The following is a 20,537-nucleotide window of genomic DNA, read 5'->3' as shown; positions in this document are numbered from 1 at the left end:
GTGGTCCCCAGCTGATGACCTGCATAGCTAAGAGTGGGGAGTAGTCTCAGGCCGTGATGGAGGTGCGTCAGGCACCGATGCCTGTATTTCAAGTGGTCATGTAGAGGGGATGTTTAGAATGGCGTTTTTGAAGAATTGGTTAAAGATACACCTGTGTTCACTAATATGAAGTCAATCATCACCTTTCCATTGGTTACATGACGTTTGAACTTGGGTAACTTGGGACAAATTCATGGTCATCACCGTTAAAAAATGACTGGAGTGAATTTGGATTAGACATAGTGGTGGTGGTGGGGGTCAATGGTCAAGGGTAAAGTAGCTCGATTTTGGACAGAACAGATCGGATGGCGAGGCCACATATATGATGGTACCACTGTATCAGAGAGAGTTAATTTGCAGGAATTAGACTCAAACCTGTGCGGTCTGGGTGCTGCACTCCCTGAGCATCATTCTAATTTGAAAATAGGACTTGTCTCATATGACAGTTGTCAAAGGTGAGTGGAGCCCTCACAGATTTGATTAGCAATTCTTAATACAAGTAAGGTTATAAAATAAGTGAACTGTTCCTTTAAGTTTCAGTTAAGTTGGAAGTGCTAGAAGAATGAAACATGAGCGAGCAGCCATACGGATTTCAGAGTTCATATGCAAATAATGGAAGGACACTCCCACACAACACAAACCCGCATTCACCAAAACTTAACAAGCTTAGATCAACATCTGTTCCTGAGCTTCAATGTCATATTGTTTGATGAGGAATCAATCGATATTTAATTTGAGGCCTGTGCAAGGGGGCGGGTTAATCTGTTTTAACAGTGTCCTTTCACCTGCGTCAGTGTGTCGGAGCCGGGGTCAGAACACTCGCTGTCCTGTGACAGCAGCCCCCAGCTCCTGAGCAGAGCAAACCGCTGGGCGGGCACGGTGGCAAAATAGTCCCTCTGTTTCTGGGAGTAAGTCTGAATCAGGCGGACAAAGTCTCTGTAGCTCCAGTCCTGATGACACACACACACACACACACACACACACACACACACACACACACACACACACACACACACACACACACACACACACACACACACACACACACACACACACACACACCACACACACACACACACAGAGAGCACTTACTGTAATAACACAAACCAGAAAAACAGAACCAAGACTGAAATCTGTGCTGTGAGACCTGTGACACAATTAACTGTATAATTAATAAGTAACTGTGATCCATTTACTTAAATGTTAAAAAAAAATCTATAAATGTCCACTGTTGTACAACTGGTACACAATTTTATGTGTTTTTTGAATGACAACTATTACCCCACAATCCAGTTTGTTTTTTCTCTCCACAGAGCTGCACTGTGTCAGCACAGAAATGTCACCACTGAACAGAACCTGCTTCTTTCTTAAAGGGCCTACAAGTGCTGGAAATGTTTATGAGTTGTTACAGTTTAACGGTCATGAACATGCAGCAGTTGTTTTCAGTCTTGGCCTTTATGTAGAGATTTGTACTCATCGTTTCATTAAAACACCTAAAACTGAGGGAAGCACTCAGCGAGTAACATTGTTACACCAGACTGAGACCTATAAGACCTACAAGATCATGACATTTTGTCAGCCCTCACAAGTCTTGGCTGGTCTCCGTTGTGATCTGTTATTTGCGTTTACACCAAACTTACAGTGCCACTGAATTATGCGAGTGAAATACATGTCAATATCCGCGATCATTGATGCGACCCCATGCAGAGTCAATTGAGAGTCAATTACGGCCCGTAGGTGATGTGAGAGTTTATCAAGAACTATTATGGGACCCATGTATCTGTTAACTGGTCGTACAACTTGTGTGAGTGTTTTAAACAGTTCAATATACTCGGACACCTGTTGGAGACCGATGGAGAGTGATGGCGACCAAGAGGGATCTTTTTTCAGACCATGGAGACCTCACTGAGACCAGCCTGCAACCCCAGTAAGAGTCTGTGAGAGTGAGGGCGAGCAGAGGCCATTTTTCAATCGCAACTCGGTCGTGGACTCGGGTGACGAATGTGGTTCCATCTTCGCTCACAAAGTGACCAACTTTTATTCGAGGCTGATCTTGTAGCAAAGTCATGTTTGCCTGTTTGGCATGTTATTACCTCCACCAAAAAGACTGAGTTTCCAAGACTGTTGCTTAGTTTGCTTGTTTGTCTGTTAACAGCAAAACATGCCAGAGTGAAATTTATGAACTCGGTGTAGGGTGCATGGGCCAAGTAAAAACCATTCAACTTTTTGAGAAGCTCTGGATCAAGGGGTTCATCCAGGGGTTGATTTTTTTTTTTGGGGTGGGGGTATTTTCAGTAGTTTGTCAGGAACTATTATACAGTTCGACTGTATGGGACAAAAAAATCAAGCATGTTTAAAGTGACCATATTCCTTGGCTCTGGAAAAGCCTCGGCTCAAGTTTATTAAGACAATAACTCAAAAACAATAAATTCTGTCATCTAGTAAGTCACCAAATTAAAAGGGCATATAATGAAGATAAAATGATTAGACATGGGTTAACTTTGAAGCACCAGATGAATCCAAAAGTAACTTTGTGCTGTTTATATAAACAGGGTTCATGTAGATTAAAAGCAAGAAAGATTCAATTTTATTTAAGACCTTTTTAAATGCCACTTGGAAAGAAATTTGAGAGAGAGAGAGAGAGAGAGTGGGAGAAAACAATATAAATGCATGAGGGTTAGAGACAAATTTGCCCAAATATTTATTGTAACATAAAACAGCATCATTACATTTCATCAAATTTGCGCTTCTCCATGACATCATGTAAGTTACATCTGACTAGTTGAAAGTGTCTCTGCCTTGAACATTCCAGCAATGCCTATAAAAAAGATTTTGTGATAAAGAGAGGCTTTGATTGAATTAAAAACTTTTGAAAGACTGATTTTGTTGTGAAAGTGTCGTGACACGGACCCACAACATGTTGTGTGGGCCGCTGAAGAGGAGGTACTGCTGGCCCACCACCACCAGAGGGCGCCCTGCCTGGAGTGCGGGCTCCAGGCACCAGAGGGCGCTGCCGCCTTATGGGAGTAGCCTGGGTGACAGCTGTCACCCATCACCAGACACAGCTGTTCCACTCAGCACAGAGGTATATCAGGAGGACGGCGTCTCCACCTCAGTGCCGAGATATCGCCTTAAGACTGAGGTAACGTTCTCTGCATTCATAGTCTGAATAACCAGCTAAAACTTGTTAAACCTTTTCAGGACTGCTGACTACTGATAGCTAAATTGCTTGGATAAGTACTCACCTTCCTGTTATATATTGACAAGAGGTGGAGGCGGCTCTTCCCCTCTCCGTTACTGGGTGCTGTCGCATCCACACCTGTGTGTTGTTGCTCTCTCCCGCCAGCAGTACCGGATCCGACGAGCGGAGGCAGTGGCCACCTGGGAATTCGGGACTTGGCGGTTCCAGTATTTCCAGGGTTCGGTGGCAGAGGAGATCTGGGTGGTTCCGGTTCGACTGAGACGGACGTCTCCTACCTTCGAGCCTGCCCACACGACACCAGTGGATTCGACCCCAAATTGTTAATTGTTGTATTCGTTGTGCTCGTTTCACAACAGTAAAACTTGTTATTCACCTTTCTCCATTGTCCGTTCATTACGCCCCCTGTTGTGGGTCCGTGTACCTACACTTTCACAACAGGATATCTCGGCCAGCGTCATGGACCCCGAGGGGCGTCAACCGGCTGTTGAACGGCCAATGGAAGACCAAGGCGCGTCGGCGGCTTCGGGAGGGGTAATCGGTGAGTTGCAGCGGATCCTCACCGCTTTCACCTCTTGGATCGATTTAATGACCGAGCAGCACGTTCTCCTAAACCGCAGGGTGGAGGCTCTCGCCGCACAAGTGGAGGCGCGCCCTTCGGGCGCCGCTGCGGCTCTCCCTCCCCAGGACCCTGCGCGTGAAAGTGACGTTCCACTGGTCGTTCAACGGTCCCTTCCTCCGTCCCCAGAAGCATACATAAGCCCTCCAGAACCGTACGGAGGCTGTGTGGAGACGTGCGCGGATTTTCTGATGCAGTGTTCGCTCGTCTTCGCACAGCGTCCCGTGATGTACGCGACTGATGCTAGCAAAGTAGCTTATGTAATAAATCTGCTTCGCGGGGAGGCACGCGCTTGGGCTACAGCGCTCTGGGAGCAGAACTCACGGCTCCTTCATACATACGTTGGGTTTGTACGGGAGCTCAGAACGGTGTTCGACCATCCCAACAGAGGAGAGTCCGCTTCAACCGCGCTACTGTCAATGAGACAGGGGCGTCGGAGCGCAGCTGCCTATGCAGTCGCCTTCCGCATCGCGGCGGCGAGATCCGGCTGGAATAGCACTGCCCTCCGCGCCGCCTTTGTAAACGGACTGTCATTGGTCCTAAAAGAGCACCTGGTGGCGAAGGACGAACCGCGGGACTTAGACGGGCTCATCGATCTGGTCATACGACTCGACAACCGGTTAGAAGAACGCCGTCGGGAACGAGGCGAAGGGCGTGGCCAGGCACGCGTCGTCCCTCTCCCTTCCGGTTCCGATCGAGCTCCGCCTTCCCCACGCTCCACAGCCCCTGCGCTCCGTGGGGTCACAGCTCCCCCTACTGACGAAGCTAGGGACACGAGTAGGGCAACATTTAGGGCACCAGATGCACAGAGGAGATGGACCCACGGAGCGTGTCTTGTTTGTGGTTCAATAGAGCACCATGTGAGAGACTGCCCCGAGCGGTCAAACGCCAAACGCCCGGCCCTAGAGACTGGGCCAGGGGTGGGCCAAAACATTCACGTGGGACACACCCACATTGCTACACAACTCCCAGTCACGATCCTGTTTGAGGATTCAACCCTGAAGGCCCCAGCACTGGTGGACACGGGCTCTGAGGGGAATCTGCTTGACAGTAGATGGGCCAGGGAGATAGGGCTCCCTCTGGTGGCTCTTACCTCGCCTGTGCAGGTTCGGGCACTAGATGGCTCCCTACTCCCACCAATCACGCATAAGACACCTCCAGTAACTCTGGTGGTGTCAGGTAACCACCGGGAGGTGATCGAGTTCTTTGTGACTCAGGCCACCTCCCGTGTGGTTTTGGGGTTTCCATGGATGCTAAAGCACAATCCCCGGATCGATTGGCCGTCCGGGGTAGTGGTTCAGTGGAGCGAAACCTGCCATCGGGAGTGTCTAGGTTCCTCGGTTCCTCCCGGCTCCCAAGCTAAGGAGGAGGTCCGAGTCCCGCCCAATCTGAAGGCGGTGCCGGCGGAGTACCATGACCTCGCTGACGTGTTCAGCAAGGATCTGGCTCTCACGCTTCCTCCCCACCGCCCGTATGATTGTGCCATTGATTTGGTTCCAGGCAGTGAGTTCCCGTCCAGTAGGCTGTACAACCTCTCACGGCCGGAGCGTGAATCAATGGAGACCTACATCCGGGACTCATTAGCTGCCGGGTTGATCCGGAATTCCACCTCTCCGATGGGTGCTGGTTTCTTTTTTGTGGGTAAAAAGGATGGCGGGCTTCGTCCATGCATTGATTATAGGGGGTTGAACGAAATCACGGTTCGCAATCGATACCCGTTGCCCCTGTTGGATTCAGTGTTCACCCCCTTGCATGGAGCCAATATCTTCACCAAACTTGATCTTAGGAATGCGTATCATTTGGTTCGGATCCGGAAGGGAGACGAATGGAAGACGGCATTTAACACCCTGTTGGGCCATTTTGAGTACCTGGTCATGCCGTTCGGTCTCACTAATGCTCCCGCGACCTTCCAAGCGTTGGTAAATGATGTCCTGCGGGACTTCCTGCACCGGTTCGTCTTCGTGTATCTGGACGATATACTCATCTTTTCCCCGGATCCTGAGACTCATGTCCGGCATGTCCGTCAGGTTCTGCAGCGGTTGTTGGAGAACCGCCTGTTTGTGAAGGGCGAGAAGTGTGAATTCCACCGCACTTCTTTGTCCTTCCTGGGGTTCATCATCTCCTCTAACTCCGTCGCCCCTGATCCGGCCAAGGTTGCGGCGGTGAGAGATTGGCCCCAACCTACAAGCCGTAGGAAGCTGCAACAGTTCCTCGGTTTTGCTAATTTCTACAGGAGGTTCATTAAGGGCTATAGTCAGGTAGTTAGCCCCCTGACAGCCCTGACCTCACCAAAAGTCCCCTTCACCTGGTCGGATCGGTGCGAAGCCGCGTTCAAGGAGTTGAAACGGCGCTTCTCGTCTGCACCAGTTCTGGTGCAGCCCGATCCTAGCCGCCAGTTAGTGGTTGAAGTGGATGCCTCGGACTCAGGGATAGGAGCGGTGCTCTCCCAGAGCGGGAAGACCGATAAGGTCCTTCACCCGTGTGCCTATTTTTCTCGCAGGTTGACCCCCGCTGAACGGAACTATGACGTCGGCAATCGGGAACTCCTTGCTGTGAAAGAGGCCCTTGAAGAGTGGAGACATCTGTTGGAGGGAACAGCCGTGCCGTTCACGGTTTTCACTGACCATCGGAACCTGGAGTATATCAGGACCGCCAAGCGGCTGAACCCCAGGCAAGCCCGCTGGTCACTGTTCTTTGGCCGTTTTGACTTCCGGATTACCTACCGTCCCGGGACCAAGAATCAGAGGTCGGATGCATTGTCCCGGGTGCACGAAGATGAAGTCAAAACAGAACCGTCGGATCCCCCGGATCCCATCATCCCGGAGTCCGCTATCGTGGCCGCCCTCACCTGGGACGTGGAGAAGACCGTCCGGGAGGCCCTGACCCGTGTCCCGGACCCCGGAAACGGACCAAAGAACAGACTATACGTCCCACCAGAGGCTAGGGCTGCAGTCCTGGACTTCTGTCACGGTTCGAAGCTCTCCTGTCACCCAGGGGTGCGTAGGACCGTGACAGTCGTCCGGCAACGCTTCTGGTGGGCATCCCTGGAGGCCGACGTCCGGGACTACGTCCAGGCCTGTACCACCTGCGCCAGGGGCAAGGCCGACCACAGAAGGACCTCAGGGCAGCTACAGCCACTGCCCGTGCCTCATCGCCCCTGGTCCCACATCGGTCTGGACTTCGTCACGGGTCTCCCGCCGTCCCAGGGAAACACCGTCGTCTTCACGATAGTGGACCGTTTCTCCAAGGCGGCCCACTTCGTGGCCCTCCCGAAGCTCCCAACGGCCCAGGAGACAGCGGACCTCCTGGTCCACCACGTCGTCCGTCTGCATGGCATACCATCAGACATCGTCTCCGATCGCGGTCCCCAGTTCACCTCACATGTCTGGAGGAGCTTCTGCCGGGAACTGGGAGCCACGGTCAGCCTCTCGTCTGGGTACCACCCCCAGACCAACGGGCAGGCAGAGCGGGCGAATCAGGAACTGGAGCAGACACTTCGCTGTGTGACAGCCGCGCACCGGACGGCCTGGAGTACCCACCTGGCCTGGATCGAGTACGCCCACAACAGCCAAGTGTCATCAGCCACCGGCCTCTCCCCGTTTGAGGTGTGCTTGGGGTATCATTGTTTCCGGTGGTTGAGGGAGAGGTCGGTGTGCCCTCGGTCCAGGCCCACCTACGGAAGTGCCGTCGGGTGTGGCGTGCCGCCCGCTCTGCCTTGTTGCAGGCCCGGACGAGGGCGAAGAAACATGCAGACCGGCGGCGAGCCCCGGCCCCAAGTATCGTCCTGAGCAGGAGGTCTGGTTGTCCACCAAGGACATTCCTCTACAGGTTGACTCACCGAAACTCCAAGAACGGTACATCGGACCTTATAAGATCCTCAAGGTCATCAACCCCGCCGCAGTGAGGCTCCAGCTTCCGGCCTCACTGCGGATCCATCCAGTTTTTCATGTTTCCCGGATCAAGCCCCTTCACACCTCACCCCTCTGCACCCCGGGTCCGGCGCCGCCTCCTGCACGGATCATCGACGGAGCACCGGCTTGGACTGTCCGCCGGCTCCTTGATGTCCGTCGGATGGGCCGGGGTTTTCAGTATCTGGTGGACTGGGAGGGGTACGGACCCGAGGAGCGCTCCTGGGTGAAGAAGGGCTTCATCCTGGACCCGGCCCTCCTGGCCGACTTCTACCGTCGCCATCCGGACAAGCCCGGTCGTGCGCCAGGAGGCGCCCGTTGAGGGGGGGGTCCTGTTGTGTGGGCCGTTGAAGAGGAGGTACTGCTGGCCCACCACCACCAGAGGGCGCCCTGCCTGGAGTGCGGGCTCCAGGCACCAGAGGGCGCTGCCGCCTTATGGGAGTAGCCTGGGTGACAGCTGTCACCCATCACCAGACACAGCTGTTCCACTCAGCACAGAGGTATATCAGGAGGACGGCGTCTCCACCTCAGTGCCGAGATATCGCCTTAAGACTGAGGTAACGTTCTCTGCATTCATAGTCTGAATAACCAGCTAAAACTTGTTAAACCTTTTCAGGACTGCTGACTACTGATAGCTAAATTGCTTGGATAAGTACTCACCTTCCTGTTATATATTGACAAGAGGTGGAGGCGGCTCTTCCCCTCTCCGTTACTGGGTGCTGTCGCATCCACACCTGTGTGTTGTTGCTCTCTCCCGCCAGCAGTACCGGATCCGACGAGCGGAGGCAGTGGCCACCTGGGAATTCGGGACTTGGCGGTTCCAGTATTTCCAGGGTTCGGTGGCAGAGGAGATCTGGGTGGTTCCGGTTCGACTGAGACGGACGTCTCCTACCTTCGAGCCTGCCCACACGACACCAGCAGATTCGACCCAAAATTGTTAATTGTTGTATTCGTTGTGCTCGTTTCACAACAGTAAAACTTGTTATTCACCTTTCTCCATTGTCCGTTCATTACGCCCCCTGTTGTGGGTCCGTGTACCTACACTTTCACAACACAACAGGGGGCATAAATGAACGGACAATGGATAAGCCAAAAGTAACAATTTAATGTTGTGAATCGCACAACGACGTACAGACAATAACAATATAGTGACTGTCAATCATACACCAGGTGACGACGATAGAAGACGCCTGGCGAGAGAAGAGCCGGATCCCACACAGCTTCCACTGCCAACGGAGCTGAAGAACACTGGAGCCGCCAAGCCCTGCGCCCCAGGTGGCCGCTGTCTTCAGCAGTCAGACCCGGTACTGCTGGCAGAGAACAGAGACAGTCCTGATGAGTGTGAGGTCGCACACTCCGTAATCCCACAGTCTGTATTCAGTAAGGAGGGAGAACCTCCACCTCCAATCACACACTCGTGCAGCTCCTGAGATAACCACTTATCTGGGTGGGGTGTGAGGCGAAGCCGTCGCAGTCCACACCAAACGCCAACTCCGCAGACAGGGTATCCATCCCAGGAAAACGGCTGCAAAAAGAGATCAGACTAATACTCGAAGTTAAGGTTTAGCAGAGAATTACCTGATTGGTAGTTGATTTCTCGGCGGGGAGGTGGAGTTGCAGTCCAGCCTTTAAGGTGGTGGTGATGATGTGGATGAGTGACAGCTGATGCTGATGACGAGTAACAGCTGTCACTCCCGGTTGCTATGACGCCCTCTCATGCTTGAAGCCCGCACTTCAAGCAGGGCGCCATCTGGTGGTGGTGGGCCAGCAGTACCTCCTCTTCAGCGGCCCACACAACAGGACCCCCCCCTCAACGGGCGCCAGGCTTGTCCGGGTGCCGCCGGTAGAAGTCGGCCAGGAGGGCCGGGTCCAGGATGAAGCTCCTCTTCACCCAGGAGCGTTCTTCGGGTCCATACCCCTCCCAGTCCACCAAATACTGGAACCCCCGGCTCTTCCGACGGACGTCCAGAAGCCGGCGCACAGTCCAAGCCGGCTCCCCGTCGATGATCCGGGCAAGAGGCGGCGCCGGTCCGGGGGTACAGAGGGGTGAAAGGTGATGAGGTTTGATGCGTGACACATGGAAAACTGGGTGGCAGCTTCAGCTTCACTGCGGCTGGACTGAGGATCCTGAGTATGGGGAAAGGTCCGATGTATCTGTCCTTCAACTTCTGGGATTCCACCTGCAGGGGAATGTCCTTCATGGAAAGCCAAACCTCCTGCCCAGGCTGATACGCAGGGGCCGGGGCACGCCGGCGGTCTGCATGGTTCTTGGCCCTCGTCCGGGCTTTGAGCAGGGCAGAGCGGGCGGTACGCCACACCCGACGGCACCTTCTCAGATGGGCCTGGACCGAGGGCACCCCGACCTCTCCCTCCACTAGTGGGAACAATGGGGGCTGGTACCCCAAACACGCTTCAAACGGGGAGAGGCCGGTGGCAGACGAGACTTGGCTGTTATGAGCGTACTTGATCCAGCCCAGATGGTCACTCCAGGCCGTCGGGTGCGCAGAGGTCACGCAGCGGAGGGCCTGCTCCAGTTCCTGGTTAGTCCGCTCTGCCTGCCCGTTCGTCTGGGGGTGGTACCCAGACGAGAGACTGACGGTGGCCCCCAGATCCCTGCAGAAACTCCTCCAGACCTGGGAGGAGAACTGAGGACCATGATCTGAGACAATGTCTGCTGGAATCCCATGCAGACGCACGACGTGGTGGACCAGGAGGTCTGCAGTCTCCCGGGCCGTCGGGAGCTTCAGGAGGGCCACGAAGTGGGCCGCCTTGGAGAACCGGTCCACTATCGTTAAGATGGTGGTGTTGCCCTGGTACGGCGGGAGGCCCATGACAAAGTCCAGGCCGATATGAGACCAGGGGCGACGAGGCACAGGCAGAGGCTGGAGGAGGCCTTGGGCCTTGTGGTGGTCGGCTTTGCCCCTGGCACAGGTGGTGCAGGCCTGGACATACTCCCAGACGTCGGCTTCCATAGACGCCCACCAGAAGCGCTGCCGGACCACTGCCACGGTCCTTTGCACCCCTGGGTGACAGGAGAGCTTGGAACCGTGACAGAAGTCAAGAACCGCAGCCCTGGCCTCTGGTGGGACGTACAGTTTGTCCTTCGGACCTGTCCCCGGGTCCAGGTTCCGTGTCAGGGCCTCCCGGTAAGGGTGGCCACGACAGTGGACTCGGGGATGATGGTTTCAGGGGGGGTCTGACAGCTCGGTCTTGACCTCCTCTTCATGCACCCGGGACAGGGCGTCAGATCGTTGGTTCTTTGTCCCGGGGCGGTAGGTGATCCGGAAGTCAAAACGCCCGAAGAACAGCAACCAGCGGGCTTGCCTGGGGTTCAGATGCTTCGCGGTCCGGATGTACTCCAGGTTCCGATGGTCCGTGAAAACCGTAAATGGTACCGATGCTCCCTCCAACAGGTGTCTCCACTCCTCAAGAGCCTCCTTCACTGCAAGAAGTTCCCGATTGCCGACGTCATAGTTCCGTTCAGCTGGGGTCAACCTGCGGGAAAAGTAGGCACAAGGATGGAGAACCTTGTCGGACTCCCCACTCTGGGATAGCACGGCTCCTATCCCTGAGTCAGAGGCATCCACTTCAACTACGAACTGGCGATTGGGATCGGGCTGCACCAGAACCGGTGCAGTCGAGAACCGGCGTTTCAACTCCCTAAACGCGGCTTCGCACCGAACCGACCAGGTGAAGGGGACTTTTGTGGAGGTCAGGGCTGTCAGGGGGCTAACTACCTGACTGTAGCTCTTGATGAACCTCCGGTAGAAATTTGCAAAACCGAGGAACTGTTGTAGTTTCCTACGGTTCGTTGGTTGGGGCCAATCTCTCACCGCCGCAACCTTGGCTGGATCAGGGGCGACGGAGTTGGAGGAGATTATGAACCCCAGGAAGGACAAAGAAGTGCGGTGGAACTCACACTTCTCGCCCTTAACAAACAGCCGGTTCTCCAACAACCGCTGTAGGACCTGACGTACATGCTTGACATGCGTCTCAGGATCCGGAGAAAAGATGAGTATATCGTCTAGATACATGAAGACAAACCGATGCAGGAAGTCCCGCAAGACGTCATTAACCAATGCTTGGAACGTCGCGGGCGCATTGGTGAGGCCGAACGGCATGACCAGGTACTCAAAGTGACCTAACGGGGTGTTAAATGCCGTCTTCCACTCGTCTCCCTCCCAGATCCGAACCAGGTGATAAGCATTTCTAAGATCCAATTTCGTGAAAATTTGGGCTCCATGCAGTGGCGTGAACACCGAATCCAACAGAGGTAACGGGTATCGGTTGCGAACCGTGATCTCGTTCAGCCCTCTGTAATCAATGCATGGACGGAGTCCGCCGTCCTTCTTGCCCACAAAAAAGAAACCAGCACCCATTGGGGAGGTGGAGTTCCGGATCAACCCGGCAGCTAACGAGTCCCGGATGTAGGTCTCCATTGATTTGCGTTCCGGACCTGAGAGGTTGTACAGCCTGCTGGACGGGTACTCAGCGCCCGGTATCAAATCAATGGCACAATCGTACGGACGGTGCGGGGACAGCATGAGTGCCAGATCCTTGCTGAAGACGTCAGCAAGGTCGTGGTACTCGGCTGGCACCGCCACCAGATTGGGGGGGACTAAAACCTCCTCCTTAGCTGTCACACCAGGTGGAACCGAGGATCCTAAACACTCCCGGTGGCAGGTTTCGCTCCACTGAACCACAACCCCAGACGGCCAATCAATCCGGGGATTGTGTTTTAACACCCATGGAAAACCCAAAATTACTCAGGAGGTAGAAGGTGTTACATAAAACACAATCTCCTCCCTGTAATTCCCAGACACCACCAATGTCACTGGCTGTGTCTGGTGTGTGATTAGTGGAAGAAGGGTGCCATCTAGCGCCCGCACCGACAATGGTGACGGTAAGGCCACTAGAGGGAGCCCAACCTCCTTTGCCCATCTGCTATCCAGCAGATTCCGCTCCGACCCCGTGTCCACCAGTGCTGGGGCGTGAAGGGTTAGATCCCCACTCAGGCTCGTGACTGGGATTCGTGCAGATCGTCGGGGTTTCCCCACGTGGGTGTTGTGACCCACCCTTAGCCCAGTCTCTAAGGACGAGTGCTGCTGTTTTGACCGTTTGGGGCATTCTGTGTGTGCTCGGTAGAGCTGCAGAGAAAACACTTTCCACGGATCAGCCTCCTTTGTCTCTGATCTGATCGATTTTTGGCCCTGCTCGTTTCCCTAGCAACGTCAGCAGGGGGAGCAGTCGTCATGTGGAGAGCCCTGGCTGTGGAGCGTGGGGAAGACGGCTTCCTTTCGGACCCGAGAGGAAGAGGGACGGCTTGTGCCTGACCACGCCCTTCGTCTCGCTCCCGTCGGTGTTCTGTTAATCGGTTGTCTAACCGTATAACCAGGTCGATAAGCCCATCTAAATCCCGCGGCTCGTCCTTCGCCACCAGGTGCTCCTTAAGGACCAGAGACAGTCCGTTTACAAAGGCGGCGCGGAGCGCAACAGCATTCCAGCCGGCTCGCGCTGCCGCGATGCGGAAGTCGACTGCATACTTCGCTGCGCTCCGACGCCCCTGCCGTATCGACAGCAGCACACTTGAAGCGGTCTCACCTCTATGAGGGTGGTCGAACACCTGTCGGAACTCCCTCACAAACTCAGTATAAACCGTTAGGAGCCGTGAATTCTGCTCCCAGAGCGCCGTAGCCCAGGCGCGTGCCTCACCTCGAAGCAAATTGATCACATAAGACACCCGGCTAGCGTCTGCTGCGTACATGACGGGACGCTGTGAAAAGACGAGCGAGCACTGCATCAAGAAGTCCGCGCACATCTCCACACAGCCTCCGTACGGCTCCGGAGGGCTTATGTATGCTTCAGGGGAAGGTGGGGGGGTTCGTTGAACGACCAGCGGAATGTCTGTTTCTGGCACACGGTCAGCAGGAGGAGGTGCTGCAGCAGCGCCCTGAGCACGCGCTTCCACCTGGGCGGTGAGAGCCTCCATCCTACGATTGAGAACACTGCTCTGCTCGGTAACTAAGTCCAACCGAGCAGTAAAGGCGGTTAAGATGTGCTGCAGCTCACCCAACACGCCTCCTGCTGGCGCCTGTGCACCTCGCTCTACAATTGGCTGTTCAAGCGATGGTTGACGCTCCTCAGGATCCATGACGCTGGCCGAGAAATCCTGTTGTGAAAGTGTCGTGACACGGACCCACAACAGGGGGCGTAAATGAACGGACAATGGATAAGCCAAAAGTAACAATTTAATGTTGTGAATCGCACAACGACGTACAGACAATAACAACATAGTGACTGTCAATCATACACCAGGTGACGTGTGGGCAGGCTCGACGATAGAAGACGCCTGGCGAGAGAAGAGCCGGATCCCACACAGCTTCCACTGCCAACGGAGCTGAAGAACACCGGAGCCGCCAAGCCCTGCGCCCCAGGTGGCCGCTGTCTTCAGCAGTCAGACCCGGTACTGCTGGCAGAGAACAGAGACAGTCCTGATGAGTGTGAGGTCGCACACTCCGTAATCCCACAGTCTGTATTCAGTTAGGAGGGAGAACCTCCACCTCCAATCACACACTCGTGCAGCTCCTGAGATAACCACTTATCTGGGTGGGGTGTGAGGCGAAGCCGTCGCAGTCCACACCAAACGCCAACTCCGCAGACGGGGTATCCGTCCCAGGAAAACGGCTGCAAAAAGAGATCAGACTAATACTTGAAGTTAAGGTTTAGCAGAGAATTACCTGATTGGTAGTTGATTTCTCGGCGGGGAGGTGGAGTTGCAGTCCGGCCTTTAAGGTGGTGGTGATGATGTGGATGAGTGACAGCTGATGCTGATGACGAGTAACAGCTGTCACTCCCGGTTGCTATGACGCCCTCTCATGCTTGAAGCCCGCACTTCAAGCAGGGCGCCATCTGGTGGTGGTGGGCCAGCAGTACCTCCTCTTCAGCGGCCCACACAACAGATTTAAGACATTTTAATACCAATTAAGGCCTTATTTTTAGATTAACAAACTCAATGCCTATTTAAGGATCTGCGGGAACCCTGTATAAAACACAACAGACCTGTCCATTATGTGCTGAACACTGCCACAAGCTGGACAGAGTAGAGATCTTGCAAGGAAAAATTTTGTAATCATCACAGGTAAATTGGAAATAATTGGGAGCAGTTGTGTTTGACATTTCATGGTGATCTTGTTTTTCAGTTTTTTGGGTGTTTTTTTTCTTTTCAAAAGTCTTGGCCACGTATTTTTCAATACTACAGTGGGATGTAAACATTTGGGCACCCAAGATGATTTCCATGATTTTCCTTTATAAATCATTGGTTGTTTGTCTGCTATATGATATATTTAACTGAAGTTGCTGGTCCAAACACAGTGATATTTGAGAACTGAAATGAAGTTGATAGGATTTAGAGAAAGTCTGCAATAATTCTTTAAACAAAATTAGGCAGGTGCATAAATTTGGGCACCCCAACAGAAAAAATACATCAATATTTAGTAGATCCTCCTTTTGCAGAAATAACAGCCTCTAAACACTTACTATAGAACCAGGAACCTTCTGCACTGAAACCAAGCTCACTAACCACTTGGCCACCACCAAACAAGAATTTATGTACAATATGTGGTGGTGGTGTTACAATCATAACAAAATGGCCTAAAACAGAAAACCAATTGCAAAAGTAATTGCAATTAATTGTAATTGTAAAAGCAATTATATTTATATTTGCAATTACTTTTAAAAGTAATTGCATTTTTAATTGATTACTTTTCTTTTGATAACGTTTAAAAGTGATTATATTTGTAATTGATAATGTTTAAAAGTGATTATATTTGTAATTGATTGCTTTAAAAACTCTGATATTCATAAACAGGCATTTAAGTTTATAAAATTAAATATTAAATATCTTGTCTTTGCATCATCTTAGTGATTTGTAGTTTTATTTGAAAGTTACCTTTTCAAACTATACTTAGGGAATAATCCTGTTGTTTTCTCCGCTAACGTGTCGCTGGTAAAACTCAATTTACCGGAGATGTAAGTTAAGGTTGGGGTTAGGTAAAATCCAGTATTAACGTCCGCAAATCATCAGACACAAGTGGGTTATTCCCATTCTAATCCAATTCCAACATTTGCACGGATGCGTGTCCACCACTGAAGGCTACATCTTAATCCACATAATAATATAGTTCGGTAAAAATGTTAGGCAGACAAAGGGTGTGGTCGGCTCATCAAAGCTTACCATAACAACAGTGTCTTCATGCCAAACTGGAAATTCTGTGAGTAGAATCCACATCACTGCTTTCGTATCGTACTTTAAATTAATCCATTTCCGTGTTGTTGCTCCGCCATTTGTTTTTTTTCCTTCTTCTTCTTCGTGTTTAATGGCGGTTGGCAACCTATGGCTCTCACCTGATTGACATCTGCATATCAATGCGCATGGACAGGGAGTAGAGTAACACATGAAATGTGAAACAGTTTTAATATTTTGCCACCATTTACACGATATTTCATGGTCTGAAATCTCACACAATTAACCAATCAGATTTGCTGAAAAAAATGCAATTGGATTAGAATGGAATTTCTACCACCTTTTCAAGCGGGAAACAATTTGACTTGTAGAACTGTAACTGTTAATTAGAGGACACAAAAAAGCGTATCCTTCTGTTTATTAGTGTCAGGCAAAGAGCAGTTAGGGGCGCCCTATTTCACCAAAGTACAAATAATGTGGAAGAGAATGGGAGACGTTATAAAAATGTTACTGTATTGTTGTGTTGAGTTCTTGTACCTTCCAGTGAAAGTTGAAGGCTTCCAGCAGCTTTATCCTGTCCTCTCTGGAGGGAACACAGTCCGGAGGAGCAGGCTGCACCAGCTCAGGTCCCACGGTCACGCCTCCAAATATCAACAGAGCTCTGATGGCAAACCAGCCCCCAAACCTCGGGTGCATGCACACTCCAAACATCTTCTACAGGTAAACAGAACCAAAATCGACACTGAATAGTTGCAATGAAGCAGCAAAGACTTTCTTGTAAAAGAGCAGGATTACTTTTTTGTCCCATGGCTGATCTGTGATGTCGGCCTGTTGGTAGTAGAAAGCGGCTCCAGAGACGTGTGCAGCAGTCTGAGCCAAGAACTTTGGCTTCCTGCTGGGCAGCAGCTCAAAGTCATAACTCACATCCACCTTCTGTCCTGGAAAACACTGCAGAGCAAAGAGACGAGACGCAAGCAGGTGACACAACCAGATTGTCATCAAAACAACAGATGGAGCCGAACATAAACTAAACGCATCAGGCAGCGTTCTCACCTGTGAGACGGCAGAGGAGACACAGCGTTTGACACACTGGTCGATGGGGTCAGACAGACCCTGGCAGCCTCTGTCTTCCAAGAAAGGCAGGAAAGCTTGTTCAAACATGGCGGGAGTGCTGAGCACCACCACAGCCAGGCTGTCGTCTGGGTAAGCCAGGTGCCAGGATGGAGGCACCACCGAGTTGTACCACCCAATCTGACAACAACACAGGCAGGAATAGTTCAGTGACAAAAAAACAAATAAACTAGAGCACCGCGCTCTTACAGCGGAAACCTCCACCAACACTGGTTTCCAATTCCACAACATTTTAGATTGGAAAAAAATGTCAGGGTCCTGTTAGAAGTGGCTTTTCATAAGATAAATTTGATGTGATCAAATATCAGGAGGATGTATTTAGTTCATGCACTTGAATCAAAGGTTTTTTTGTCAGTTTTTTTTTTCAAATTTTTCAGTTTCTGAATTCTTTTTCAGATAATTTTCACAGAACATTAGTTATCTCTGCTATGCACAATTTGTCACTGCTTTTTGGCACTTGGTTTCTGACTGATAACTGGAAAATAAACAGACAAGTATAAAATTGAAACCCCCTTCTAATTTTGGTGGTGTAGGTAAATCCATAATAGAAAAATGAGAGTGATAGAGTCACTTTTGATTGAGATATAATGCAAAATGTACACCAAATGGGCTTTTCAATATTAAATTCACTCACACACACTCATCTCCAACCGCTTAGTCCAATCAAGGGTTGCGGGGGGCTGGAGCCTATCCCAGCAGTCACAGAGCGTGAGGTGGGGTACACCCAGGACAGGACGCCAGTCTGTCACAGGGCCACAAACAGACAAACAAACACATTCACACCCACTCGCACACCTACGGACAATTTAAAGATTCCAATCCACCTAACCCGCATGTCGTTGGACATGGGAGGAAACTGGAGCACCTGGAGGAAACCCATGCAAACCCGAGGAGAACATGCGAACTCCACACAGAAAGGCCACGGGCGGGAACTGAACCCATGACCTTCTCGCTGTGAGGCAACAGTGCTAACCACTAAGCCACCGTGTTGCCGATATTAAATTCAAATGCCCACAAAATCCACAATCTGGATCAGATCTGGATCGAACTTTGTCAGGCGATAGTGAGTGTCAGTCTGCACCTCACTTTCAAATATGAGAGTGATTGGGACATGTTTAATAAAGATATAATGCAAAATATAAATTAAAAGGGCTTTTCAAAATTAAATTTAAATGGCCACAGAAATTGTAATCTGGATCAGATCTGGATTAAACTTTGTCAGTTGATAAAGAATGCCATCCTACATAACAGTCTCAAATACGAAAGAAATTAGATCTTTTTTGACAGAGTTATGAATTTCTGGAAATGTGTTCAATGTTAAAGATAGGGATTGTAATTTTGTACCATTGCAGCGTGCAGTGGTACAAAAAGTACAGAACCAAATTTGCACAATAAATGGAACTAAATTTGCATACTAACTGCAACACAACACAAATGGGACAAATAATCCATGTCACGTGACACACAAAGCACCAATCAAATGACAAACATCCACTCAGCCGTTATATGAAGTACTAAAATTGCATGGTAAATGGAACACAATGGCAAATGGTACGTAAATCCATGTCACGTGACATACAAACCACCAATCAAATGACAAAGATCTATTTAGGTGTTATATAATACATTCAAAAGTATTGTTTTGATACTTTGTATGCTTAATTAATGATTTGTAATGTAGATATCAAATGCATCAGCATTTACTTGATATTACTCATTATTTGAAACAACACAAAATCTGATTTTTTTATTTGTGTGACAGAGGTCAGAAGGAGCCAGTGTGTATGTGGTAGTCAGTAGACCTTAGCCCTTAGGCCAGAACCCAGCTTTAGCCAACTGGACAGAGTGTCCACCTCCTATGCTGGAGATTGTGAGTTTGTGTCCTGAGGGAATTGAGTGGGAGGAGTCATAACAGAAACACAACGCAGAAGAGAGTAAAGCTGTTACATTGGTGCCATGATGCGGATGGGAGTGAGGTTCAAGGGGGTGAGTGTGACAGAGGCCAGCAGGGGTCGCTGTGCGTGTGGGAGTCAATAGAGGGTTTTCATGTGACGTATCAGTCACGTCATTTTGTGTCCCGTGGCCATTCTGGATTACGACGCATGGCCGCTGTGATATGCTACGTGCATTTGGCGAAGAATTGCAGAAGCTTCAATGACGGTATAAAGAAGCCTCACGGCACCATGGCACTGAGAGAGATCCGCTGCTACCAGAAATCCACTGCTCCCAGAATTTTATTTTATTCGGCAATAAAATTATATAAGAATACATAAAAATACTGCCGAGGACACACAAGAATGCTTCCAATATGGATGCTTATTTACATTGTGGTCCTCGAGCACCGAGCTGCTGATCCGTAAGCTGCCATTCCAGCGCCTGGTGAGAGAAATTGCTCAGGACTTCAAGACCAACCTCCGCTTTCAGAGCTCCGCTGTGATGCTCTGCAGGAGGCCGGCGAGGCTGACCTGGTCGGCAGCTTCCTAGTTCACAATATTGCAGTGTGACACTGACGGCCAGTTCGTTACATCATCACTAAATTCACTACCTGGTATAAGATACGGATCTACTGAACCAACTGCTACACATCTATCACGATAAATAGCTTTATCTCAAGGATTTAAAGCATCGTAATAACCGTACATTCTATTTTTCTATCACGCGCCAGCCTCCTTGTAATCCAGAATGGAGACAGCAACTGTCCTGCAGTAAATCGGTCACATGATTGAAAACCCTCTATAGGACTCACTTCCCTGACAGCCAAAGGGTACTCTGGCTGACTGGACAGAGCGTCTGCCTCACACATTGGAGATCGTTCGCACCCTAAACTGAGCGAGTGGGAGGACTCACAGAGAAGCTCCTACACTTGCATTGTTTGTTTTGTATGTTAGAATGGACACTGGTATGTCATTTGATCAGTAGAGATTCTGTATTCAGATTATTTTCTGAAAATAGAAGGTCAGCTCCCCAGGTCTGACTGGGGTGGGGGGCACAGAAACCCCCATGCCGCCTTTTCCCACCGCCTATGTAACATAAATGCACATTACATGCCTTTTACATTTATAGCCAAGTTAAATATGAGTATCACAATACTTTTAGAGGATAGACTTCAAACCCGAGTTTGGACAGAGAGTCTTCCAGCGTCCCAGTCACTTTTTCCACATTGACAGTTGTCGCCGCCATATTGCGTTTGGAGATTATGAACACAAAGCAATGGATTGTGGGGTATGATGTTCTGCTGGAATTCGAATGTGACCAGAAAATCTCAGACTGGGCACTTACTGGTGGTATAATTATTTCATAACCAAATTGGTTATGTGAGCAGAATATAGATGCCAATTTATAGCTTAGAATATCACAGAACTATTAATGTGAGTTTTATGAACTAGATCTTAAACTACA

The 20,537-nt window shown here is 50.7% G+C and overlaps 1 protein-coding gene across 1 annotated transcript; it reads right to left on the bottom strand.

Annotated features, from left to right (window-relative positions):
• Nucleotides 1–476: 476 nt before the first annotated feature.
• mmachc (metabolism of cobalamin associated C) lies at nucleotides 477–20,439 on the bottom strand. Its single transcript, XM_034180388.1, has 5 exons — nucleotides 20,229–20,439; nucleotides 17,061–17,258; nucleotides 16,803–16,955; nucleotides 16,545–16,718; nucleotides 477–989 (listed from the first exon to the last, which is right to left on the bottom strand). The coding sequence occupies exons 1-5, from the start codon at nucleotides 20,316–20,318 to the stop codon at nucleotides 807–809; spliced, it is 798 nt and encodes a 265-aa protein (XP_034036279.1). The 5' UTR covers nucleotides 20,319–20,439; the 3' UTR covers nucleotides 477–806.
• Nucleotides 20,440–20,537: the final 98 nt, after the last annotated feature.

The sequence above is a fragment of the Thalassophryne amazonica genome, chromosome 10 (genome assembly GCF_902500255.1).
Source record: "Thalassophryne amazonica chromosome 10, fThaAma1.1, whole genome shotgun sequence".
NCBI lineage: Eukaryota > Metazoa > Chordata > Actinopteri > Batrachoidiformes > Batrachoididae > Thalassophryne > Thalassophryne amazonica.
Note: the sequence above shows the minus strand (reverse complement) of the source record. Positions and strands in the feature narration are given on the sequence as shown.

Bases quoted from the DNA above. Each gene is read 5' to 3' on its own strand.
- mmachc (XM_034180388.1), bottom strand. From the start codon at position 20,318: ATGGCGGCGACAACTGTCAATGTGGAAAAAGTGACTGGGACGCTGGAA. The intron at 16,956-17,060 runs GTGAGAACGCTG...TTTGCTCTGCAG, and splicing joins TCTCCTCTGCCGTCTCACAG to TGTTTTCCAGGACAGAAGGT. The intron at 16,719-16,802 runs GTAATCCTGCTC...TACCTGTAGAAG, and splicing joins ATCAGCCATGGGACAAAAAA to ATGTTTGGAGTGTGCATGCA.